At 48.5% G+C, this 26,451-nt stretch overlaps 1 protein-coding gene across 2 annotated transcripts in view; it reads left to right on the top strand.

The window, feature by feature from the left end:
* Positions 1-22,891, top strand: part of LOC130406839 (calcium/calmodulin-dependent protein kinase type II delta chain-like) — a 51,675-nt gene extending 28,784 nt beyond the window's left edge. Inside the window, exons 12-19 of one of the 2 annotated variants that reach the window (XM_056612495.1) lie at positions 467-509; positions 1,906-1,946; positions 5,887-5,931; positions 6,288-6,336; positions 8,696-8,771; positions 10,410-10,504; positions 13,090-13,323; positions 21,832-22,891. In XM_056612495.1, coding sequence (XP_056468470.1) covers positions 467-509; positions 1,906-1,946; positions 5,887-5,931; positions 6,288-6,336; positions 8,696-8,771; positions 10,410-10,504; positions 13,090-13,322 — 582 coding nt within the window. In that variant the 3' untranslated portion in view covers position 13,323; positions 21,832-22,891. The remainder of the gene's footprint in view (positions 1-466; positions 510-1,905; positions 1,947-5,886; positions 5,932-6,287; positions 6,337-8,695; positions 8,772-10,409; positions 10,505-13,089; positions 13,324-21,831) is intronic. The other variant, XM_056612496.1, reaches the window with a different exon arrangement.
* The last annotated feature ends 3,560 nt before the right edge of the window (positions 22,892-26,451 follow it).

Here is a 26,451-nt window from a genome sequence, read left to right as displayed (position 1 = left end):
GTATAGTATGGCAGTATAGTTTTGCAGTATTGCAGTATAGTATGGTAGTATGGAAGTATAGTATGGCAGAATGGCAGTATAGTATGGCAGAATGGCAGTTTAGTATGGCAGAATGGCAGTATAGTATGGCAGTATAGTTTGGCAGCATTGCAGTATAGTTTGGTAGCATGGCAGTATAGTATGGCAGTATAGTTTTGCAGTATTGCAGTATAGTATGGTAGTATGGCAGTATAGTATGGCAGAATGGCAGTTTAGTATGGCAGTATGGCAGTATAGTATGGCAGAATGGCAGTATAGTATGGCAGTATAGTTTGGCAGCATTGCAGTATAGTTTGGTAGCATGGCAGTATAGTATGGCAGTATAGTTTTGCAGTATTGCAGTATAGTATGGTAGTATGGCAGTATAGTATGGCAGAATGGCAGTATGGCGATGTTGTGTTCACGCTGGTTCTGCTCTGCTCCGCAGGGTGCCATCCTGACCACCATGTTGGCCACACGGAGCTTCCCAGGTAGGTGCCACCCCCCGCTGAGAGATGTAGCGACAGACCCTCATTCTGTAAGGGTCCCAGAAGATTAACCCCATCAACACCACCCAGACAGAGCCCCACACACGCACCACCCAGACAGAGCCCCACACACCACCCAGACAGAGCTCCACACACACCACCCAGACAGAGCTCCACACACACCACCCAGACAGAGCTCCACACACCACCCAGACAGAGCTCCACACACACCACCCAGACAGAGCCCCACACACCACCCAGACAGAGCTCCACACACCACCCAGACAGAGCCCCACACAAACACCACCCAGACAGAGCCCCACACAAACACCACCCAGACAGAGCTCCACACACACCACCCAGACAGAGCTCCACACACCACCCAGACAGAGCTCCACACACACACCACCCAGACAGAGCTCCACACACACCAACCAGACAGAGCTCCACACACCACCCAGACAGAGGCTCACACACACCACCCAGACAGAGCCCCACACACACCACCCAGACAGAGCCCCACACACCACCCAGACAGAGCCCCACACACACCACCCAGACAGAGCCCCACACACCACCCAGACAGAGGCTCACACACACCACCCAGACAGAGGCTCACACACACCACCCAGACAGAGCCCCACACATCACCCAGACAGAGCTCCACACACACCACCCAGACAGAGCTCCACACACACCACCCAGACAGAGCTCCACACACACCACCCAGACAGAGCCCCACACACCACCCAGACAGAGCCCCACACACACCACCCAGACAGAGCTCCACACACCACCCAGACAGAGGCTCACACACACCACCCAGACAGAGCCCCACACACACCACCCAGACAGAGCCCCACACACCACCCAGACAGAGCTCCACACACCACCCAGACAGAGCTCCACACACCACCCAGACAGAGGCTCACACACACCACCCAGACAGAGCCCCACACACCACCCAGACAGAGGCTCACACACACCACCCAGACAGAGCTCCACACACCACCCAGACAGAGCCCCACACACCACCCAGACAGAGGCTCACACACACCACCCAGACAGAGCCCCACACATCACCCAGACAGAAGGCTCACACACACCACCCAGACAGAGCCCCACACATCACCCAGACAGAAGGCTCACACACACCACCCAGACAGAGGCTCTCACACACACACCACCCAGACAGAGCTCCACACACACCAGACGCTCCTAGAAGGAGAGGAGAGCATGACCTCAATAACCCGGTCCCTGCACGCTGTGCAGGGACCGGGTTGACTCCACCTCTCGTGGTCACTAGTGTTTCTCCACCTCTTTCAGTGTTTCTGTGATTCTGTCCTCTAAACTGCCGGCTCCATTCCAACTGACATGCTCCTCGTCTTTGTCTCCATAGCTACCAAGACCCTCCTGAACAAGAAGGCAGAGGGTGTCAAGGTAGGTTCCTATTGGTCCTAACAGTATGTTCCTATTGGTCCTAAGGAGAACGTTCCTATTGGTCCTCACAGTGTGTCCCTATTGGTCTTCCGGAGAACATTCCTATCGCTCCTCAGAGTGTGTTCCTATTGGTCCTCACAGTATGTTCTGATTGATCCTGAGCAGAACCTTGTGTAGGTTAGTAAGTGACCCCCAACCTCCTGTGTCTCTCTTGGTGAGGAGGGAGAGCAGGCCAGACGGCTCTAGAACTGGAGGAAACAGGGATAGGACAGGCCAGACCCTTGTCTGTCTCTCTGACTGAACCCTGTCTGTCTCTCTGTCTGAACCCCTGTCTGTCTCACTTAACCCGGTTTGAGTTATAACCCCTCCTGTACTTACTGTTCGGCGTCGTCTGCTAACCGCCCCCCACTTCTCCACCAAGCGCCCTTCCTGTAGTTGAAGGGTGTCTGTCCCCGTGGAAGGCGACATCACAGCAGACCACCTGGTCCCCATCACAACTGCCCACCCCCACGTCTCCACGGAGCTGGAGAGTAAAGCCTTCCACTTCTGCTGCCCTTCAACACGCGTGTGCTGAACATGATCTAGAACCCGTGGGCTGAACTCTTGTGTTCTGAGCCCTTGGTCTAGATTCTTCTGTTGGACTATTCTACTCTAGACCCTTGGTCTAGAGTCTAACCCTTGGTCTAAATTCTTCTGTTGGACTAGTCTAACCCTTGGTCTAGATTCTTCTGTTGGACTATTCTACTCTAGGCCCTCGGTCTAGAGCCTAACCCCTGGTCTAGAGCCTAACCCTTGGTCTAGACACTTGGTTTAGAGTCTAACCCCTGGTCTAGAGCCTAACCCCTGGTCTAAAGTCTAACCCTTGGTCTAGAGTCTAACCCTTGGTCTAGACCCTTGGTCTAGAGTCTAACCCTTGGTCTAGAGTCTAACCCCTGGTCTAGAGCCTAACCCTTGGTCTAGAGCCTAACCCTTGGTCTAGACCCTTGGTTTAGAGTCTAACCCCTGGTCTAGAGCCTAACCCCTGGTCTAGAGTCTAACCCCTGGTCTAAAGTCAAACCCTTGGTCTAGAGTCTAACCCTTGGTCTAGACCCTCGGTCTAGAGCCTAACCCCTGGTCTTGACTCTAGACCCTAACCCCTGGTCTAAAGTCTAACCCTTGGTCTAGACCCTTGGTCTAGAGTCTAACCCTTGGTCTAGAGTCAAACCCTTAGTCTAGAGTCTAACCCCTGGTATAGAGCCTAACCCTTGGTCTAGACCCTTGGTCTAGAGTTTAACCCCTGGTCTAGAGTCAAACCCTTGGTCTAGAGTCTAACCCCTGGTCTAGAGTCTAACCCTTGGTCTAGAGTCAAACCCTTGGTCTAGAGTCTAACCCCTGGTCTAGAGCCTAACCCTTGGTCTAGAGTCTAACCCCTGGTCTAGAGTCTAACCCTTGGTCTAGAGCAGGAGTCTTCAATTAAAATTGAACAAGGTCCAGTTACTAAAAATTCCTTCCAAGAAAGGTCCGAACATACCACGTCCTAATAGCCTTCTTTTGTCAAATACAATCAACACGGCATATTACCTTATAATTTCAGGTGTATTTATTTTCCATTTCCAAATAGCTTACTTTTAACCATGAAAAACTAGTAAGACAAAGTAACGCATATTAATATTTCAAGTAAACAAAACAGGTACAGTACATTAGGCCTGCAATTCAAGTAAACATAAAAAAGTGCATAAGGCCTACATGTGAAGTAAGCAGAACAGGAACACTAGGCCTACACTTCAAATAAACACAAAGTGCATTTAGGCCTACATTTCAAGCAAGCAAAACAGGTACACCAGACCTACATTTCAAATAACTCAAAAAAGAGCATTAGGCCTTCATTTCAAGTAAGCAAAACAGTGTCTCAAGTGGTGTTAGACCCAACAGGTCCTCACAGATCTCTTTCTTGTCTTGATGAAACAATCGCACATAAACCAAAAGCTGGGCATATCCGTTACATCTGAAGACTCATCAATGGCTAAGGATGGGGCACTCTGAACAGCCGCATCAAGCTGTGACAGTGCGTCATCTGATAACAATTCAGATTTTCTGGTTGTCGTTGCAGCTCACATTGGGATTTGCTTTAGTTTTTCACTCAATTCATCCCTTTGTTTACCTTCAAGTAACGTCTCGGCAGCGGCGTTCAAGCACTCCTTCACAACAGTAGTGTCACTGAAAGTTTTTTTATGTTGCCCCAAAATCCATGCAATCTTAAGTTAGCATTTATTTGCACGTTGGTGGCCTGTAAATGAGTGTGGGAAGACACGCATAGACCTCTCATACTGAGCTCTCAGCTCGGATATTTTCCTCGCTCTTACTTCTGACTTCTGGGGATACTTTTCCTCGAAGGATCTGTGTTTGGATTCGTAATGCCGTTTAATGTTCCCACTTTTTATCAGCGCCACGGTTTCTACACATAAAAGACACAACAAAGGTTTTGTACTGCCTTGCGGGAGAATGAACATGTATTGGTCAGTCCATTCATCATTAAAATGTCTGTATTCGGGGTCAACTTTCCTTATTTGCGAGCAAGCCATTTTCTCATTCCAAATCGCTCTTCCGGTAAACAAAAAATTTGATAAGCTATTATTTGAGTGACGCTTAACGCACATGCCGTGACAGACGGAGGGAGGGGGGGAGTTTGGTGAGTGCATGATCTTCGCTCTGTGAAGATCATTGCTTTTTGCTGTTTTTATGCTGTACAACAGACTATTCTACTTTTCAATTTGTATTTCAGTGAGAAATGATTTCACTAACGTAATCATACTTTGTATAGTGAAATCATAAAAAAAAAATTAAAAAAAACCTTTTCTTTTTAATTATTATTTTTAATTGGTCATGGGTCCGGATAGGAACGTCACTTGGTCCGGACCCGGACCGGGGTCCGCCGTTTGGAGATGCCTGGTCTAGAGTCTAACCCCTGTTCTAGAGCCTAACCCCTGGTCTAGAGCCTAACCCTTGGTCTAGAGTCTAGACTCTTGGTCTAGAGTCTTCTGTTCTGAAAATCATCACATCGTTTGGTTCGGTGCTCCTGTGTGTTTTTGATTGGTCATTTCTTCTCGTTTTATGACGTGCTTTGAGATGTTTCTTTACCCAAAAAATCCAGAGCACAATTTGAATTTGCTCAGCGAGTCACTCTGGGAACGAGCAATATACTCACTCCCCGATTCACCTGGATCCAAACATTAACCAATCACATCGGTGTATCTGATATGGGAGGGCCAAAAGCATTGCTGTTTTACCGACCGGATACGGCAAGAGTCTTATCTATTGGTTAGCTCCGCTGTCTGGATACGACACCCCTTGTATTCTTCTGATTGGTTGTAGTGTTATCCAATTGCGTGCAGTGATATTTTCAAATGCATGCTTTGTGCCACCCCTCGAGTTGGGCCATTTTCATTACTGGTTGCCAGACCCTACAGCTTTCTAGATGTGGGTCTGGATTTCCAGGCTAATGTTTCTTCAGAGCGTGGTCAGAATTGGAGGTCTGAAGTGTTTGGTGTTGCAAGTGTGGATGTTGGTAGAGAACAATGTCGTATTACTGGTTCAGATGGTTCTGTTCACGCCCGTCCTCTGTACCAGGAACCTGGTGTTCCATGTCCTCACGTTACCGGCTCTGTTCCCACGCTAACACAAGGCTGAAATGTTGCTAAACAACAATCCCTATGTGCTAATTGATAATGGGACCTTTTAAAATATTAGATGTTTCAAATTGACACACAGTTAACTTTGAAACAAGCTTTGAAAAATCTTCTTCTTGGAAGTGGGTTTCCAGAAGCAATATTTGCAATTCTAAGACGCTGTTACTATGAGGAGGCCAAAGACTTTACAAAGTCATCCAGACGTGGGGACAGGGCCGGAGTGGCCGTTTGACTGACTTTCTCCCTCTTTCGTTCCCATCGCTTCGGTCCAACAGGAGCCCCTAACCACCGTCATCCAGCAGCCAGCTGACGGAGTCAAGGTACTGCTGCTCTGACCCATCTGGTTTTAAGCACGCTGTCCTCTGTTGTGTGGTGGTGTTGCGTGTTTAGGAGGCTTCTGGTTGTAGGCTGGTTGTTTTCCATGTTCTAGTGTGTTGTCGGTGTGTTCCTTATATCATCACGTGGTCTTACTCAGTCCCTCTGTTTAGCTCCTCATCAGAGGCTCCACTGCGTGGCGCATGCAGTCCAGTCCTGTTGGTGTGAGGGCCTGGGTCCTCTGCGGGCTCCTCGCTCTACAGCTCTGTGTGTCTGTGTGTGTGTGTGTGTGTGTGTGTGTGTGTGTGTATGTGTGTGTGTGTCATTGTGTGTGTGTTTAATGTTGTTCTTGTTCCAACAGGAGTCCAGTGAGAGCAGCAACACCACCCTGGAAGATGAGGATGTGAAAGGTACGAACGCTCCTGTACAAACTCCTCTCTGAAGAGACTTTGAGAGTCAGGACCGCATCACACCACGCACATACCAGCAACACACCACACACACACACACCAGAAACACACCACCCACACACCAGCAACACACCACACACGCCAGCAACACACCACCCACACACCAGCAACACACCACACACGCATCGGCAACACACCACACACACACACACCACACACACACCAACCACACACCACACACACACACACCAGCAACACACCCGGTCTGGGGGACCAGCACCCAGTCTGGGTCCCCCAGTCTTGGGGACAAGGTCTGGTTCTCCTCCAGCCTGAAGTTCTTTCAGTTCCACGAGGAGAACTTTGTTTAGTGTGTGTGTGTGTGTGTGTGTGTGTGTGTGTGTGTGTGTGTGTGTGTGTGTGTGTGTGTGTGTGTGTGTGTGTGTGTGTGTGTGTGTGTGTGTGTGTGTGTGTGTGTGTGTGTGTGTGTGTGTGTGTGTGCGCGTCTGCGTGCAATTCCTCATACATCTTTAACCTGCCATTGTCTGCCGTCAGACAATGCTTCCATATAGGACACAGGTGGAGTGGTACTGGTTAGGGTGGTGTGGTACTGGTTAGGGTGGTGTGTACCACACTGGGGCCAGTCTCTGGGGGTCCTCAGGGGGGTCAGTCTGTGGTCCTCAGGGGGGTCAGTCTGTGGGGGTCCTCAGGGGGGTCAGTCTGTGGGGGTCCTCAGGGGGGTCGTTCTGTGGTCCTCAGGGGGGTCAGTCTGTGGTCCTCAGGGGGGTCAGTCTGTGGGGGTCCTCAGGGGGGCCAGTCTGTGGGGGTCCTCAGGGGGGTCAGTCTGTGGGGGTCCTCAGGGGGGTCAGTCTGTGGTCCTCAGGGGGGTCAGTCTGTGGGGGTCCTCAGGGGGGTCAGTCTGTGGGGGTCCTCAGGGGGGTCTGTCTGTGGGGGTCCTCAGGGGGGTCAGTCTGTGGGGGTCCTCATGGGGTCCCCCTGGTCGTGTGTCCCAGCGTCTGCTGAGTCAGACTGTCTGTGGAGCACATGATCGCCTCATGATCACTGCATGGCCTATCTACCCAAACCCTATCTTCATGGACTGTGATCTGCAAACACGCCTCTGAGGACTGGGAGGGTCTCTGTTCAGACTGGGAGGGTCTCTGTTCAGACTGGGAGGGCCTCTGTCCAGACTGGGAGGGCCTCTGTCCCGACTGGGAGGGCTCCTGGCCAGACTGGGAGGGCCTCTGTCCAGCCTGCTGGGCTGCTGGTCCACACGGAGCCTTGTAGCCCGCAGCATTCAGAGCAGACATGTTGTGCTGCGTCTCCGTCGGTCTCCTGCTGCTGTCTGCGCTCCAGACGGCCGCTTGGAATGTCAGCGTTCAGCCGGCCTGCGGGGGAGAGGAGCCCCAACAAGGTAACCAGTGTCTGTTGGGGTTCAGGGGCCCCTCCAAGGGAACCAGTGCCTGTTGGGGTTCAGGGGCCCCTCCAAGGGAACCAGTTCAGGGGCCCCTCCAAGGGAACCAGTGCCTGTTGGGGTTCAGGGGCCGCTGGTCTCCTGGGGGACAGGACTCTGACATCAGGGTCCACCTTCGGGCCTCCGGACCAGAGTCCTGCTGCACTGCCCGTGTTGGGTTAGGGTTAGGGGTAGGGGTAGGGTTGGGGTGTGTTTGTCTGGGTTAGGGGTAGGGGTAGGGTTGGGGTGTGTTTGTCTGGGTTAGGGGTAGGGGTAGGGGTAGGGTTGGGGTGTGTTTGTCTGGGTTAGGGGTAGGGGTTGGGGTGTGTTTGTCTGGGTTAGGGTTAGGGGTAGGGGTAGGGTTGGGGTGTGTTTGTCTGGGTTAGGGGTAGGGGTAGGGGTAGGGTTGGGGTGTGTTTGTCTGGGTTAGGGTTAGGGGTAGGGGTAGGGTTGGGGTGTGTTTGTCTGGGTTAGGGGTAGGGGTAGGGTTGGGGTGTGTTTGTCTGGGTTAGGGTTAGGGGTAGGGGTAGGGGTAGGGTTGGGGTGTGTTTGTCTGGGTTAGGGGTAGGGGTAGGGGTTGGGGTGTGTTTGTCTGGGTTAGGGGTAGGGGTAGGGGTAGGGTTGGGGTGTGTTTGTCTGGGTTAGGGTTAGGGGTAGGGGTAGGGGTAGGGTTGGGGTGTGTTTGTCTGGGCCATGTGGTGCAGCGCTCCTCGTCGACGCACAACCCTTCTGGTCAGCTGGGGGTGATGTGTTGTGTTGGTGTGTTGGTGGGATGTGTTGTTGTGTTGATGTGGTGGTGTTGTTGTGATGTGGTGCGTTGTGTTTTTGTGTTATGTTGGTGTGTTGATGTGGTGGTGTGTTGTGTTGGTATGTTGCCTACTGTCCTCACTGACATGTGATCCTCCTCAGCTCGTAAGCAGGAGATCATCAAAGCCACGGAGCAGCTGATCGAGGCCATTAACAACGGAGACTTTGAGGCGTACACGTAAGAGAGCTAGCCAACTCCCAGCTATGTGCTAACACTAGACCTAGCCACCTCCCTGCTATGTGCTAACACTAGACCTAGCCACCTCCCAGCTATGTGCTAACACTAGACCTAGCCACCTCCCAGCTATGTGCTAACACTAGACCTAGCCACCTCCCTGCTATGTGCTAACACTAGACCTAGCCACCTCCGAGCTATGTGCTAACACTAGACCTAACCACCTCCCAGCTGTGTGCTAACACTAGACCTAGCCACCTCCCAGCTATGTGCTAACACTAGACCTAGCCACCTCCCAGCTATGTGCTAACACTAGACCTAGCCACCTCCCAGCTATGTGCTAACACTAGACCTAGCCACCTCCCAGCTATGTGCTAACACTAGACCTAGCCACCTCCCAGCTATGTGCTAACACTAGACCTAGCCACCTCCCAGCTATGTGCTAACACTAGACCTAGCCACCTCCCAGCTATGTGCTAACACTAGACCTAGCCACCTCCCAGCTATGTGCTAACACTAGACCTAGCCACCTCCCAGCTGTGTGCTAACACTAGACCTAGCCACCTCCCAGCTGTGTGCCAACACTAGACCTAGCCACCTCCCAGCTGTGTGCTAACACTAGACCTAGCCAACTCCCAGCTATGTGCTAACACTAGACCTAGCCACCTCCCTGCTATGTGCTAACACTAGACCTAGCCACCTCCCAGCTATGTGCTAACACTAGACCTAGCCACCTCCCAGCTATGTGCTAACACTAGACCTAGCCACCTCCCTGCTATGTGCTAACACTAGACCTAGCCACCTCCGAGCTATGTGCTAACACTAGACCTAACCACCTCCCAGCTGTGTGCTAACACTAGACCTAGCCACCTCCCAGCTATGTGCTAACACTAGACCTAGCCACCTCCCAGCTATGTGCTAACACTAGACCTAGCCACCTCCCAGCTATGTGCTAACACTAGACCTAGCCACCTCCCAGCTATGTGCTAACACTAGACCTAGCCACCTCCCAGCTATGTGCTAACACTAGACCTAGCCACCTCCCAGCTATGTGCTAACACTAGACCTAGCCACCTCCCAGCTATGTGCTAACACTAGACCTAGCCACCTCCCAGCTATGTGCTAACACTAGACCTAGCCACCTCCCAGCTGTGTGCTAACACTAGACCTAGCCACCTCCCAGCTATGTGCCAACACTAGACCTAGCCACCTCCCAGCTGTGTGCTAACACTAGACCTAGCCACCTCCCAGCTATGTGCTAACACTAGACCTAGCCACCTCCCAGCTATGTGCTAACACTAGACCTAACCACCTCCCAGCTGTGTGCTAACACTAGACCTAGCCACCTCCCAGCTATGTGCTAACACTAGACCTAGCCACCTCCCAGCTATGTGCTAACACTAGACCTAGCCACCTCCCAGCTATGTGCTAACTATACCTAGCCACCTCCCAGCTATGTGCTAACACTAGACCTAGCCATATCCCAGCTATGTGCTAACACTAGACCTAGCCACCTCCCTGCTATGTGCTAACACTAGACCTAGCCACCTCCCAGCTATGTGCTAACACTAGACCTACTGAACTACCTACACTAGAGCCAATGTTAGCACCTAGCTGTCATACTCTCTCTTCTGTTCTCAGAAAGATCTGCGACCCGGGTCTGACTTCCTTTGAGCCGGAGGCCCTCGGGAACCTGGTGGAGGGAACCGACTTCCACCGCTTCTACTTTGAAAACGGTAACAGCTAACGCGCTAATGTAACAACATGTTAACAGCTAACGTGCTAATGTAACAACATGGTAACTGTAGTGAAGAGTAGGTTCTACTGGAGCCACGAACCACCAAGAAACAAGGATTCATTTACTTGACTTTATTTTGCAAGCAAAGTTGTTTTGCCATGATGATTGCCATGATGAATGCCATGATGAATGCCATGATGAATGCCATGATGAATGCCATGGTTCTAGACAGAAGGAAAGATGAATTATAATATCTCTCTTGACAAACATAAATATGGCCTTTAAATCAAATGAATTACTTTGACATTGCAGTACTTCATAACATAATTTAACAAGTTAAGATTAGCCATTAAACCATAATAATCATTACTTAAACAAACAATAATCCAATGAGTAAAGGGGAACTTATAGTGAAGGGAATTCAAAAGACACACGGCAAACACCTTCAAACACTCAGTTGTGGTGAGGATGTGGTGAGAACAAAGGGGGGAAGGCCTAACTAGGCCTCTATTTATAGTGGGAGGAGCTATTGATTACCCTGAATCACCACTTGGTGTCCCTTGTGGAGGGGAGGTCAAGCTGAATAAACTTGCGGTTTCTAACAGTAACAGCTAACGCGCTAAAGCAACGAAATGGTAACAGCTAACGCACTAATGCAACAACATGGTAACAGCTGACGCGCCAAAGCAACGAACTGGTAACAGCTAACGCACTAAAGCAACGACATGGTAACAGCTAACGCGCTAATGTAACGAAATGGTAACTGCTAACGCGCTAAAGCAACGACATGGTAACTGCTAACGCGCTAAAGCAACGACATGGTAACAGCTAACGCGCTAAAGCAACGACATGGTAACAGCTAACGCACTAATGCAACGACATGGTAACAGCTGACGCGCCAAAGCAACGAACTGGTAACAGCTAACGCACTAAAGCAACGACATGGTAACAGCTAACGCGCTAATTTAAAAACATGGTAACAGCTAACGCGATAATGTAACAACATGTTAACAGCTAACGCGCTAATGTAACAACATGGTAACAGCTAACGCGCTAAAGCAACGACATGGTAATAGCTAACGCACTAATGCAACAACATGGTAACAGCTGACGCGCCAAAGCAACGAACTGGTAACAGCTAACGCACTAAAGCAACGACATGGTAACAGCTAACGCGCTAATGTAACGAAATGGTAACTGCTAACGCGCTAAAGCAACGACATGGTAACAGCTAACGCGCTAAAGCAACGACATGGTAACAGCTAACGCACTAATGCAACGAAATGGTAACAGCTGACGCGCCAAAGCAACGAACTGGTAACAGCTAGCGCACTAAAGCAACGACATGGTAACAGCTAACGCGCTAATTTAACAACATGGTAACAGCTAACGCGCTAATGTAACAACATGTTAATAGCTAACGCGCTAATGTAACAACATGGTAACAGCTAACGCGCTAAAGCAACGACATGGTAATAGCTAACGCACTAATGCAACAACATGGTAACAGCTGACGCGCCAAAGCAACGAACTGGTAACAGCTAACGTACTAAAGCAATGACATGGTAACAGCTAACGCGCTAATGTAACGAATTGATAACTGCTAACGCGCTAAAGCAACGACATGGAACAGCTAACGCACTAATGCAACGACATGGAAACAGCTAACGCGCTAATGTAATGAAATGGGACCAGCTAACGCGCTAATGTAACGGCATGGTAACAGATAACGTGACAACTAGGGCTGCAACAACGAATCGATAAAATCGATAAAAATCGATTGCTAAAAGTGTTGGCAACGAATTCGCGATTTGTTGAGTCGCCGAATAATACGTCACTCGTAGGCGCGGCACTGTTTACAGCCAGTCGCCGACAGGTTGCGCCCACTGTATTTTGGTCATATCATAGCACGGGACTGTAGGCCTATATAAAAATGTTGTACCTTCACTGTCTTTGGGTTAAAAAAACTCCTTCAACTCAGTATCCGTCTAGTCCAACCAAAAACTCTGTCAGCTGCTGCAGACGGTGTGCAGACGGGTCACTCAAACAGTCATTCAAAACAGTGTTTAAATCCATGTTAAAATCGGCAGGATATAGAGCTTGTTAGCTTTAAAAAAAAAGGGTCGGCTCAGTAATATGATTGATGTGTTCAAATGCAACACAAAAAAAAAGAAATTTGAGATTTTGGCGAAAACTTGTTTTTCCAGCAATATAAAATAGATAGTAAAGATGGAATTATGACGTTTTTAACGTCCTATCTTGAGCTATGATCAACTTATCATCAATCAAAGCAATAATACAAGTTCTATTTCAACAAAATAATAGAAAATAATCAATATTGGTATCGATAAAGACCTAGACCGTTAAGGAGTCTCACAAATGTTATCAATATCAATAAAAATGAACGATCTGTCATCTGAGAGAAATTAAGATGATTTAATTTATTTTTAACCGTTAGTATTTACCGATTAAAGATCTTATCGGTTGACCGGCTACCATGCTAACATAACATGGTAACGGCTAAGGTTACAACATGTTAATGGCTACCATGCTAACACGGTAACATGGTATTTTCCGGGGCAGCTCTGTCCAAGGCCAGGAGCCCGGTCCACACCATCCTGCTGAACCCCCACGTCCACCTGATGGGGGAGGACGCCGCCTGCATCGCCTACGTCCGTCTCACGCAGCACCTGGACCGGGGGGGCGTGCCGCGCACGGCGCAGGCCGAGGAGACGCGTGTCTGGCAGCGGCGCGACGGCCAGTGGCACAACATCCACTTCCACCGCTCCGGGGCGCCCACCCTGCCCGCCCAGTGAGGTACTGGTCTGCACTCACACCAGTAACCAGTACCGTTCTCCTCCTACACCCTGCCCGCCCAGTGAGGTACTGGTCTGCACTCACACCCGTAACCAGTACCAATACCAATACCAGTACCGTTCTCCTCCTACACCCTGCCCGCCCAGTGAGATACTGGTCTGCACTCACACCAGTAACCAGTACCAATACCAATACCAGTACCGTTCTCCTCCTACACCCTGCCCGCCCAGTGAGGTACTGGTCTGCACTCACACCAGTAACCAGTACCAATACCAATACCAGTACCGTTCTCCTCCTACACCCTGCCCGCCCAGTGAGGTACTGGTCTGCACTCACACCAGTAACCAGTACCATTACCAGTACCGGTCTCCACCTACACCAGTGAGGTACTGGTCTACACTCACACCAGTACCAGTACTGGTACCGGTAACGTTCTCCACCTACACCAGTGAGGTACTGGTCTACACTCACACCAGTACCAGTACTGGTACCGGTAACGTTCTCCACCTACACCAGTGAGGTACTGGTCTACACTCAAACCAGTACTGGTACCAGTAACGTTCTCCACCTACACCAGTGAGGTACTGGTCTACCCTCAAACCAGTACCAGTACTGGTACCGGTAACGTTCTCCACCTACACCAGTGAGGTACTGGTCTACACTCAAACCAGTACTGGTACCAGTAACGTTCTCCACCTACACCAGTGAGGTACTGGTCTACACTCACACCAGTACCAGTACTGGTACCGGTAACGTTCTCCACCTACACCAGTGAGGTACTGGTCTACACTCAAACCAGTACTGGTACCAGTAACGTTCTCCACCTACACCAGTGAGGTACTGGTCTACACTCAAACCAGTACCAGTACTGGTACCGGTAACGTTCTCCACCTACACCAGTGAGGTACTGGTCTACACTCAAACCAGTACTGGTACCAGTAACGTTCTCCACCTACACCAGTGAGGTACTGGTCTACACTCACACCAGTACCAGTACTGGTACCAGTAACGTTCTCCACCTACACCAGTGAGGTACTGGTCTACACTCAAACCAGTACCAGTACTGGTACCGGTAACGTTCTCCACCTACACCAGTGAGGTACTGGTCTACACTCAAACCAGTACTGGTACCAGTAACGTTCTCCACCTACACCAGTGAGGTACTGGTCTACACTCAAACCAGTACTGGTACCAGTAACGTTCTCCACCTACACCAGTGAGGTACTGGTCTACACTCACACCAGTACCAGTACTGGTACCAGTAACGTTCTCCACCTGCACCAGTGAGGTACTGGTCTACACTCAAACCAGTACCAGTACTGGTACCAGTAACGTTCTCCACCTACACCAGTGAGGTACTGGTCTACACTCAAACCAGTACTGGTACCAGTAACGTTCTCCACCTACACCAGTGAGGTACCAGCCCGGTTCTACAGAACATCTCCATCAGGCCCTGGATCCTGAGGCGGATCAAACCGGTCGCTCCACCTCCTTCCACCCTACTCTAACGCATCCACCTCCACCCTACTCTAACAGCTCCACCTCCACCCTACTCTAACAGCTCCACCTCCACCCCTACTCTAATGCATCCACCTCCACCCTACTCTAACAGCTCCACCTCCACCCTACTCTAACGCATCCACCTCCACCCTACTCTAACAGCTCCACCTCCACCCTACTCTAACAGCTCCACCTCCACCCTACTCTAACGCATCCACCTCCACCCTACTCTAATGCATCCACCTCCACCCTACTCTAACAGCTCCACCTCCACCCTACTCTAATGCATCCACCTCCACCCTACTCTAACAGCTCCACCTCCACCCTACTCTAACAGCTCCACCTCCACCCTACTCTAACAGCTCCACCTCCACCCTACTCTAACAGCTCCACCTCCACCCTACTCTAATGCATCCACCTCCACCCTACTCTAACAGCTCCACCTCCACCCTACTCTAATGCATCCACCTCCACCCTACTCTAACAGCTCCACCTCCACCCTACTCTAACAGCTCCACCTCCACCCTACTCTAACAGCTCCACCTCCACCCTACTCTAATGCATCCACCTCAACCCTACTCTAACAGCTCCACCTCCACCCTACTCTAACAGCTCCACCTCCACCCTACTCTAACAGCTCCACCTCCACCCTACTCTAATGCATCCACCTCCACCCTACTCTAACAGCTCCACCTCCACCCTGTTATGTTGCTTATCTAAAGTAAACAGACACACCACTCAGCCTGCTGTTGCAACCATCTTGTGGTAGTTTATTCAACTCTAGCGCCCCCAGTGGCTTACACATGATCTGCATTTATACATATCATGACATCCTCTTTATTTTCCTTTTTTTTTTTTTTTTTTTTTTTTTTTTTTTTTTTTTAGGCTAAACAACTGCTCAAACATGAAAAAAATAAAAATAATAATAATAATAATAATAATAATAATAATCCTAGTACTCCTCGATGAATCTTCTTGGCTTTGAGACAATTCGTCCACTTGCTGTTGTAACAGGTAGACTTGAAAGCTTTGTAGGACTAGAATTACTTCTTGATGTTTTCTTTTGAATGTCCATTTCATGCTTTTTCTCTGTACTGTCATGCACATCCTGTTGAGTCACATCTTGTTTGTTGGTGTCCTTTAGTGTGTTACTCAGTTCCTTGGACTGCATCAGATACTTTCTGTTTCTTCTGTATACTTGTCCCCCAGGTGTCTGGACTACATATGATCTTGGCTGGTCAGAAAGTCCCGTTACCTGGGCTGGATTCCATAATCCTTCCTGCCAGATTCTGACATTGTCGCCAACCTCAAGTTTCTGGAGTGCTCTGGCTCCTTGATCGAAATATTCTTTCTGTTTCTGTTGTCTTGTTTCAAACACCTGTTGTACTGTACTTGTGACCATTTGAGGTTTCAACATCTGGGATGTCGTCGGAAGTCTTGTTCTCAAACGTCGACCCATCAACAGCTGGGCTGGTGACACTCCGACATCCTCCAGAGGTGTACTCCTCAGACTCAGCAACGACAGATATGGATCTTTTCCATCAGCTTTCGATTTTTTAAGCATGAGTTTGATAGTCTGTATTCCTCTTTCTGCCATTCCATTAGACTGCGCATGGTAGGGGCTTGAAGTTTGGTGACTGAACTCCCACTCTTTTGCAAAGGCTTGGAACTCACGAGAGCTGAACTGTGGTCCGTTATCTGAGATCACTATTTCAGGAATGCCATGTCTGGCGAACTGTGACTTCAGATGTGTGATGATTGTTGCACTTCTTGTGTCTGACTTCAACCACTCCACCTCTATGAACTTAGAATAGTAATCCACCAGTAGTAAATACTCCTGCTGGCTGAAGGTGAATAGGTCAACACCTATCTTCTGCCAGGGTCTTTCTGGAACACTGTGTGGTTGTAGTGGCTCTTTAGTTTGACATTTCTGATATGTCCTGCACACGTCACACCTGTTCACCATCTCTGCGATTTTTTCCGACATTCCAGGCCAAAAAAGGACTTCTCTTGCTCTCCGCCTGCAGCTTTCAATGCCCAAGTGACTTTCATGGATGCGCTTTAACATTTCTCCTCTCATTGCTGCCGGAACGATGAGTCTTTCTCCCTTGTACAGAACTCCATTCACAACTGAGATCTCTTCTCTGAAGTTCCAATACGCTCGTATTTCTTGGGCAGCTTGGCTCCTGGTTTCTGGCCATCCATTAAGAACAGTTTCAACGAGTTTAGTCAGTGTCACATCATTTGTTGTTTCCTTTCTGAATTCCTCCAATTTCTCTTTTGACACGGGTAAATTGGAGATCACCATGTGCACCTGCGCTTCAATGTCTTTATCTGGAGAGCTGGTCACTGGTAAGTAAGCTCTGGATAATGCATCTGCAATGTACATCTCCTTTCCTGGCTTGTACTGTACATTCACCTGGTATTTCTGCAGTCTCATTAAAAGTCTCTGTATTCTAGCTGGAGCACTGCTCAGTGGTTTTTTCATTATCACTTCAAGTGGTTTGTGATCCGACTGCACATCCACTTCTCTTCCGTAAATGTACTGATGAAAACGCTCTGCTCCGAACACAATTGCTAACATCTCCTTTTCTATTTGCGCGTAGCGCTGCTCAGTCTCTGTCAGTGCGCGCGATGCATAAGCTACTGGCTTGAGCTCTTGAAGTAAAACGGCTCCAAGTCCACTTTTTGATGCATCCACTGACAGCGTTACGCGCAAATAGAAAAGGAGATGTTAGCAATTGTGTTCGGAGCAGAGCGTTTTCATCAGTACATTTACGGAAGAGAAGTGGATGTGCAGTCGGATCACAAACCACTTGAAGTGATAATGAAAAAACCACTGAGCAGTGCTCCAGCTAGAATACAGAGACTTTTAATGAGACTGCAGAAATACCAGGTGAATGTACAGTACAAGCCAGGAAAGGAGATGTACATTGCAGATGTTCGGAGCAGAGCGTTTTCAGAATAGCCTCAATCTTGGTCTGATCCGGTTTCAAACCGTCTTTTGTGAAGATATGACCCAGGTATTTGATTTCCTCTAGGCCCACCTTGCATTTTTCTTTATTCAGCTTGAAATTCTTGGCTCTTGCTATCTCCAGCACTTGTCTCAATCTGCAGTCATGCAGCTCTTTTGTCTCACCCCAAACCAAGAGGTCATCTATGTATGTTTCAACACCTTCAATTCCTTCAAACAGCTGTCTCACTGTCCTGTGGAACACCTCAGGAGCCGAATTAATTCCAAATGGAAGTCTGAGGAATCTATAACGACCAAAGGGAGTGTTGAATGTACAGAGGCGAGTGCTGGCTTCGTCTAGTTTGAGTTGCCAAAACCCTGAGCTTGCGTCCAGCACTGTGAAGTATTTGGCTTCTGAGAGTCTGCAGGTTATTTCCTCAACTGTTGGTAGCTGGTAGTGTTCCCTCATTACTGCTGTGTTAAGATCACGTGGATCTAAGCAAATTCTTAGTTTTCCATTAGGCTTTTCAACGATAACAATAGGGTTGACCCACTGAGTTGGCTCTTCGATTTTTACAATCACTTTCATTTTTTTCCATTCTGTTCAATTCTGTTTTTAGTTTTTCTCTCAAAGTGACAGGAATTTTCCTAGGTGGGTGCACTTTTGGTGTCACGCCTTCATCAATTTGAATAGTGTGTTCTCCCTCTAGGCAGCCTAGTCCCTCAAACACATCAGCATACTCCTTGAAGATATCCATTTTGTCACTTTTATTTAGTGCCATAACTCTCTTGATGAGCCCCATTTCTTCACATGCCTGAATCCCAAGTATTGGTTTGGCATCTGATTTTACAACAATGAATTCCAGATTAAATGCTTTCTTTTTGTATTTCACGCTCCATTTGCACTTTCCCTTCACTGGTATTTTGTCTCCAGTGTACGTTGAAAGTTTCACATTTGTTGGACGTAGTATGTTCTTTATCCCTATTCTTTGCAAGAGACTGAAAGGAATTACATTGGCCTGTGCACCAGTATCAAGTTTGAATTTGACTTGTTTGTGATCCAATTTTAATTCAACAGTCCATTCATCTGTCTGTCTCTGTGTCTTTGCATTCACAACACCAAGGAACAGACTTGCTTGTTGATCTGTGTCGTCATCATCTACTGAGTACACTGTCTTCATCGACCTACACACCTTGGCAAAGTGGTTCATTTTCTCACAGTTCTTACATTGTTGCCAAAGGCCGGCATTTTCGTGATACATGCTCAGTTCCACATCTTGTGCAATAAAACGTGCGACCCTTGTCTTGCATGCTTACTTGGGTTTTATTTCGGTATTCTTTATCGCGTGTCTGCTTGTGCCTCACTGCATCTATGTCCTTGCTTTCACTTGCAAAGGATTGCGCATTGTGATCCTCTTCATGCATTTGTTTATTTGTACTTTTGTTGTTTCTGCCCGCGAGGCACAGCTGTGCTGCCTTTTCAAGAGAAATGTCAACTTCACGTAACAATCGCTCTCTCACGTATCAGACGTGATTCCACAGACAACTCGATCTCTGATAAGGGACCTCTCTTAACTGTGCGAATGCACATGACTTTGCCTTTAGTTTTAACTCCGTAAGGTATTGGTTAAATGACATGTCCCCTTGCACACACGTGAAAAATTTGTACCTTCATAGGTTATATTCTTTCTGGGGTTGCAGTATTCTTCAAATTTTTCCAGAATTATCGCCAGTTTAAGCCTATCATCCTCCTCGTCAAATGTGAAGGTATTGTACACTTCCACCGCCTCTTCGCCGGCTATATGAAGAAATAGTGAGGACTGTACCTTAGCTGACTTGCTCGCGCCCCCAGCAGCTGTTAAATACAGCTCAAAACTCTGCCGAAATCTCCTCCAGTTTTCTGACAGGTTTACGTGCAGTAGATCAAGTCCAGCGGGCGGCTAAGGTCCTTCCATGTTTGCAATACCTTGCAAATCCTCGTTAGTGTTTTTCCTTTTACTTCTGGACACCATGTTATGTTTGCTTATCTAAAGTAAACAGACACACCACTCAGCCTGCTGTTGCAAACCATCTGTGGTAGTTTATTTCAACTCTAGCGCCCCAGTGGCTTACACATGATCTGCATTTATACATATCATGACACACCCTACTCTAACAGCTCCACCTCCACCCTACTCTAACAGCTCCACCTCCTTCCACCCTACTCTAACGCATCCACCTCCACCCTACTCTAACAGCTCCACCTCCACCCTACTCTAACAGCTCCACCTCCACCCTACTCTAACAGCTCCACCTCCACCCCTACTCTAACAGCTCCACCTCCACCCTACTCTAACAGCTCCACCTCCTTCCACCCTACTCTAACGCATCCACCTCCACCCTACTCTAACGCATCCACCTCCACCCCTACTCTAACAGGCTCCACCTCCACCCTACTCTAACAGCTCCACCGCCACCCTACTCTACAGCTCCACCATCCACCCTACTCCAACAGCTCCACCTCCACCCTACTCTAACAGCTCCACCTCCACCCTACTCTAATGCATCCACCTCCACCCTACTCTAACAGCTCCACCTCCACCCCTACTCTAACAGCTCCACCTCCACCCTACTCTAATGCATCCACCTCCACCCTACTCTAACAGCTCCACCTCATCCCTACTCTAACAGCTCCACCTCCACCCTACTCTAACAGCTCCACCTCCACCCTACTCTAACAGCTCCACCTCCACCCTACTCTAACAGCTCCACCTCCACCATACTCTAACGCATGGCCACCTCCACCCTACTCCAACAGCTCCACCTCCACCTACTCTAACAGCTCCACCTCCACCCTACTCTAAACAGCTCCACCTCCACCACTACTCTAACAGCTCCACCTCCACCCTACTCTAACAGCTCCCACCTCCACCCTACTCTAACGCATCCACCTCATACCCTACTCTAACAGCTCCACCTCCACCCTACTCTAACAGCTCCCACCTCCACCCTACTCTAACAGCTCCACCTCATCCCTACTCTAACAGCTCACCTCCACCCTACCTCTAATGCATCCACCTCCACCCTACTCAACAGCTCCACCTCCACCCTACTCTAACGCATGCACCTCCACCCTACTCCAACAGCTCCACCTCCACCCTTATTCTAACAGTTCCACCTCCACCCTACTCTAACAGCTCCACCCTTATTCTAACAGTTCCACCTCCACCCTACTCTTAACAGCTCCACCTCCACCCTTATTCTAACAGTTCCACCTCCACCCTACTCTTAACGCTCCACCTCCACCCTACTCTAATGCATCCACCTCCACCCTACTCTAACAGCTCCACCTCCACCCTACTCTAACAGCTCCACCTCCACCCTACTCTAACGCATGCACCTCCACCCTACTCCAACAGCTCCACCCTTATTCTAACAGTTCCACCTCCACCTACTCTAACAGCTCCACCCTTATTCTAACAGTTCCACCTCCAACCCTACTCTTAACAGCTCCACCTCCACCCTTATTCTAACAGCTTCCACCTCCAACCCTACTCTTAACAGCTCCACCTCCACCCTTATTCTAACAGTTCCACCTGCAATCTACTCTTAACAGCTCCACAGCGGTGTCCTCACCCTTAATGTTGACTCACCCTCAATGTGGACTCACCCCTCAATGTGGACTCACCCTCAATGTGGACTCACCCTTAATGTGGACTCACCCTAATGTGGACTCACCCTAAAGTGGACTCACCCTTAATGGGAATCACCCTTAATGTGGACTCACTCTAAAGGTGGACTCACCCTAATGTTGGACTCCACCCTCAATGTGGACTCACCCTTAATGTAGACTCACCCCTTAATGTGGACTCACCCTTGTGTGGACTCACCCTTAATGTGGACTCACCCTTAGTGTGGACTCACCCTTAGTGTGGACTCACCCTTAATGTGGACTTCACCCTTAGGGTGGACTCACCCTTAGTGTGGACTCACCCTTAATGTTTCTCTTCCTCCTTCTGTTTAGCCCTATCTTCTCAACTCACTTCCTGTTCCTATTGTGTCTCTTCTCTCTCTAGTGGAGCAGGCGGTCGTCTCCACCTTCTAGCTGCCCTTTGGCCCGCCCCCCGGCTTGGCCCCACCTCCCACCTTGCCCCCAGCCCTGAGTGTTGTTGCCATGGCGCTGGGCGGGTCTGTGTAGGAGCCTTGTAGGCGCTAGCAGGTTATCTTTTTGTGGGGCTTGGTCTCATCCCAGGACGTTAGGAAGAGTTTCAGCAACTTGTTTTTTCATGAAGTTTAGACGGTTTTCAAATAGGCAGGGGATATCAATATGTTGGAGGTGTTTTAAACTTGATTTAGATAGTTTTTTGTGACATTATTATATATTACCAAGTAAGAACTCATTGCTACACATGTTCTTGCTGTGGGTTTGCCTTTTCACCATAAAGACCAATATAAGGTTTACCTTAAGGTTCAAATATCTAGTTTACTACGAGTTGAGGAAGTTTGTTACACTTTGTTGTTGTAGTGATTAGTCTCTGGCTCGCCATGTGGGGATTAGATCTTTAAAGACGTAGCTCTGGATTCTACTATTAATGTCTGCAAGGTCATGGAAATATCTGGATCGAGATCTTTTGATGATTAGAAGATATGAAACATTATTGATACGTTCTTATGTTCGAAGGCCATCAGTCGAGTGGTGGATCTTTGAAAATAGCCAATCATATTTCCATAAGAAGCCAAGTGTGTGAATTGAGTTTTTGTTGACTTTTATATCGTGATTTAAGTGCAGTAGAATGTCTAAAGGCCAAACCTGTGTGTGTGTGTGTGATGCGTGCGTGCGTCCCTCGTTACTTTGTATGATCCAGTTAATTTCGAGTAGGAATTAAATTTTAGGGTTAGTTTAGTGTCTGGACGGCGACCTTCGACCCCACGGTGACCTTCAACCCCACGCCCCTTCCCGTGGACGGTGACCTTCGACCCCACGTCCCTTCCCGTGGACGGTGACCTTCGACCCCACGTCCCTTCCAGTGGATGGTGACCTTCGACCCCATGCCCTACATGTGTATTGTTGGACTGATCGATGTTTAAGACGTATTCAATAAAAAGTGTGATTTATGCTGGAAGTCTTCTTTCTGGTGGAGTCTGGTGACGGCATTCATACACACAGTTTTAGGGACCGGCAGCAAGTGCTCTCTATAGAAGAGTATGTAGGGACCGTCAGCAAGTTCTTTGCCGTCAGTTTAGTGTTTCAGGTTGAGTAGGCAAGCAGCAGATATCAACTGTAATTACTTTATCACAAGTGAAAGAAACATTGATTGTATAAGTTGCCAAAAATCACCACCGCCACCGAGATGCTTAGGGTGGCGGGATAAGAGGGGTGATATTTATATATATACACATACATATATACATATATATGTATGTATATGTATAGATATATTTGTGTATATATATCCCACCGGCCCCGAGGACATTTTCACCTGAATTGATCCTCTGTAAGGTGGGAGTTGCTCCACTCCGGCCAATCACAGAGCAGTTCTCGTTAGCTCTTAATGAGGTTCATCTGCTATATTAGGCGCATGCGCAGCATGTGAATCATTTTGTGTGGGTCCGATTGGCGTTGAATCGGAAGTTGCTGCCTCTTCTGACCGGTCTGGAGCGACACCCGGGGTGGATCCCGGGAGCGAGGCCGGGGACGCAGTGAGTCAGCTGTGTGTGTGTGTGTGTGTGTGTGTGTGTGTGTGTGTGTGTGGTGTGTGTGTGTGTGTGTGTGTGTGTGTGTGTGTGTGGTGTGTGTGTGTGTGTGTGTGTGTGTGTGGTGTGTGTGTGTGTGTGTGTGTGGTGTGTGTGTGTGTGTGTGTGTGTGTGTGTGTGTGTGTGTGTGTCCTTTTATGCGATTCTGGGGGGCCCCCTTTGGGCCCCCCAGACCACTGCCTTTTATGTGACAGTTTAAGGTTCTGTTGGATTGTTCTACAACTCAGGGAAAGGTTTAGTCTGCGGCTCCATCATTTGGTTCATTGTCTTGTAGAGCTGTGGGTTAATGTTGCATCTAGCTTCCCTTGGACAGTCTGTCCAATACTGATAAGAATCAGTCCTGAACTGTATTGCTCTCCACTAGAGGTTAAAGGGTGAGTACTGAACTTTATCTTTTTAAATTCACCAACACAGCAGTAGTGAACTATTGGCTGCTTTAATTAACCCTAGCCCTTCAGTACCAACGGGGTTCTTTGCCCTGACCCATCGACGGTGCAGAATTCAAGTTGCAGGGATAAATGCGTACTAAGACACCCCAGCTACTTGAGTGTCTTCCTGGTAGTTTATTCATGTGTAGCAGCCTAGAAACCCTAGTCGAACATAATGCTCTTGAATGCAGCCTGTGAATGTTGCAGTCCCCTAATCAAGGCCCTTGTTTAAGGCAGCTGCGTTCCATGTGTGTCAGTATGGCTCGTGTCCCTGCTGTGGCTGGTGTAGCGTCAACCATGTGAGTAGCATTTTATTAGGTAGAAAAAAATGCCCTGTTATACAAGCTGACCCATCATTTGATTTGTTTATTTTAGCTTTAGGATAGCCCCCTGTTGTTGAGTCACTTTGGACTCAGTCCCTCCACCCCGTGGTGGTGGGTAGAGTAGGCCACACAGAGTGTCTGTGTGCAGCTTGGTGAGCAGGGTTAACTCCATTTTCGTTCATTTTTGTAGGTTCACCTGCTGCTGTTTTGCTGTACTTTTGTCTTGCTTATCTTCTGTTCGTGTTTATAATATTTTGGGTTTAGTGAACCATTGTTAAATCTTTGTTTTGATACTGTATTCGTTTTTTTGGGATGCCAAACTGTAGGGATGCTAGTAGGCACCCATGAGGTCCCTTCACATGCGTGCGAGTTAAAGCACTGGGATGCAGTGATTGAGGTGAGGCCCTTGAGGTGAGTGGTAGGCCCTCCTCGGGGCAGTTAGTTAGTTACACTAACCCTCCTCGGTGCAGTTAGTTAGTTACACTAACCCTCAGCAGTTGGCCTCAGATTTAGTCTGGTCAATTTTCTTCTAGTTTTGGACTGCTATTTTAGATTGTGATTTTATGTATAAAATATCTTGGCTGACTGTAATAAATATTTTCTCCTTATTTAGCTAAGTAACATACCATATTTACTGATTTCCAGGGGTGTAATTCCCCTGGTGGCCTTGTCAGTTCTTCCCTCAATCCTCCCCACTATTGCCTTCACTACACATGTGAGCTAAGACCAACTCTTGTAAATGTTCCTCCTCAAGATGATTGTCTTTCCCTCTCGGGGCCTTGGGTCAGTGGGTGCCCTCAATACATGGCCCGTTAGGCGCTTTGGGACTGTACCGGTGATTAAGGCTATACAGATAAAATGGACTTGAACTGATGCTAGAGCTCAGCTTCTACACCTTCAGCCAGCAGCTCTGCTTCTCATCCGCCCAAAGGTCGCCCTCTGCTGGCCTGGTGTAGCACTGCGCCTCTTAGTTCTGGGGGTACTAGAGGGAGTTTGCGCGTTGAACTGGGTGCTAATGTACAGTTTCCAAGGTCTTTAATATGGTTTGCATGTAGAATATAAATACATGTCTGGTATTTGCATCAAGAATAGCCCAAAGATGTTTCCACTTTCCAGGCCAACTCCGCTGTGATGGAGAATATTTTAGTTTAAAGACACGTTTGTGGGCTTGTTAAAGGTGGCATGGCATGAGCCTTTAAAGCACCTTTAGTGAAGACTACGATTCTTTGTATAATGCAGAGGAGAATGAGGGGAAGCTGGCTAGGGGGGAGCCAGCTTCCCCTCATTAGGGTTAGGGGAACCCTAACCCTAACCCTGTATAATGCGGAGGAGAATGAGGCGAAGTTGTAGTTTTCTCCACACGGGAGCAGCGGTTGAATCTGACCCTAAAGCGCCAACTGGTGGGCAGATCGGACTAGAGGATAAAGGACCTGAAAACCAAGCACTCACTGGAGACTCCACTGTTGTGTGGGGTCTTTTCCTCCCTTTAAACACTGAGGAGGTGAATTGAGAATCTGCTGTTTAACGTTATGTTAAGTCAACATTCAATGTGCTCAAGTCATGTTTAGTATGATTGATTGTTTTGACCAGAGAGGGGCCGGCCACTGTTGCGATACCGTAACGTTACAGCTGTTTGTATGTAGCGTATGTCTCAGGGTTAGTTAGCGAGGTAAAGTGTTACTCAATTGACGTGAATATATAATAATAATAAAACAACGTGAAGCCAACCGATCCCATGTTCCCGTTTTGATTCACAGCTCATCCAACGACGAGGTCTGTTGGTGTTCGGAGCGATTCCAACGCAGAAAACCCATTTCTCGCTTTAAGGCGCACCATCTCATGAGTGTACATGTGTGGTTGTTACCCCCTTTCTCCTGTTTTTTTTCCTATTTTTAACTTGTCATCCATCTCTGGCATATGTGTACGACGTAGATGAAGTCTTTGAAGATTGGTCTGGAAAAAAACATTGGTCTGGATTTTTCTTGGGTCAAAGATGTTTCATAAAATGTGATCTTAGTTTATTGGGTCAGTATTCAGACTAGGACCAGCAGGTCTCTGGTGATGGTTCTTCTGTCAGACCGGCTCCAGGGTCCCGGCGAGGCTCTGGGAGTCCATGTGAGGATGTTTTGGAAGAGTAATGATGCTCAGACCGGTAGACGGGCCAGACCACATGCTCTATGGTTGGTTCCAA

Source organism: Gadus chalcogrammus, chromosome 17 (genome assembly GCF_026213295.1).
Source record: "Gadus chalcogrammus isolate NIFS_2021 chromosome 17, NIFS_Gcha_1.0, whole genome shotgun sequence".
Classification (NCBI taxonomy): Eukaryota; Metazoa; Chordata; class Actinopteri; order Gadiformes; family Gadidae; genus Gadus; species Gadus chalcogrammus.
The sequence above is the reverse complement of the archived record's forward strand: the minus strand, read 5'-3'. Positions and strand labels throughout refer to the sequence as shown.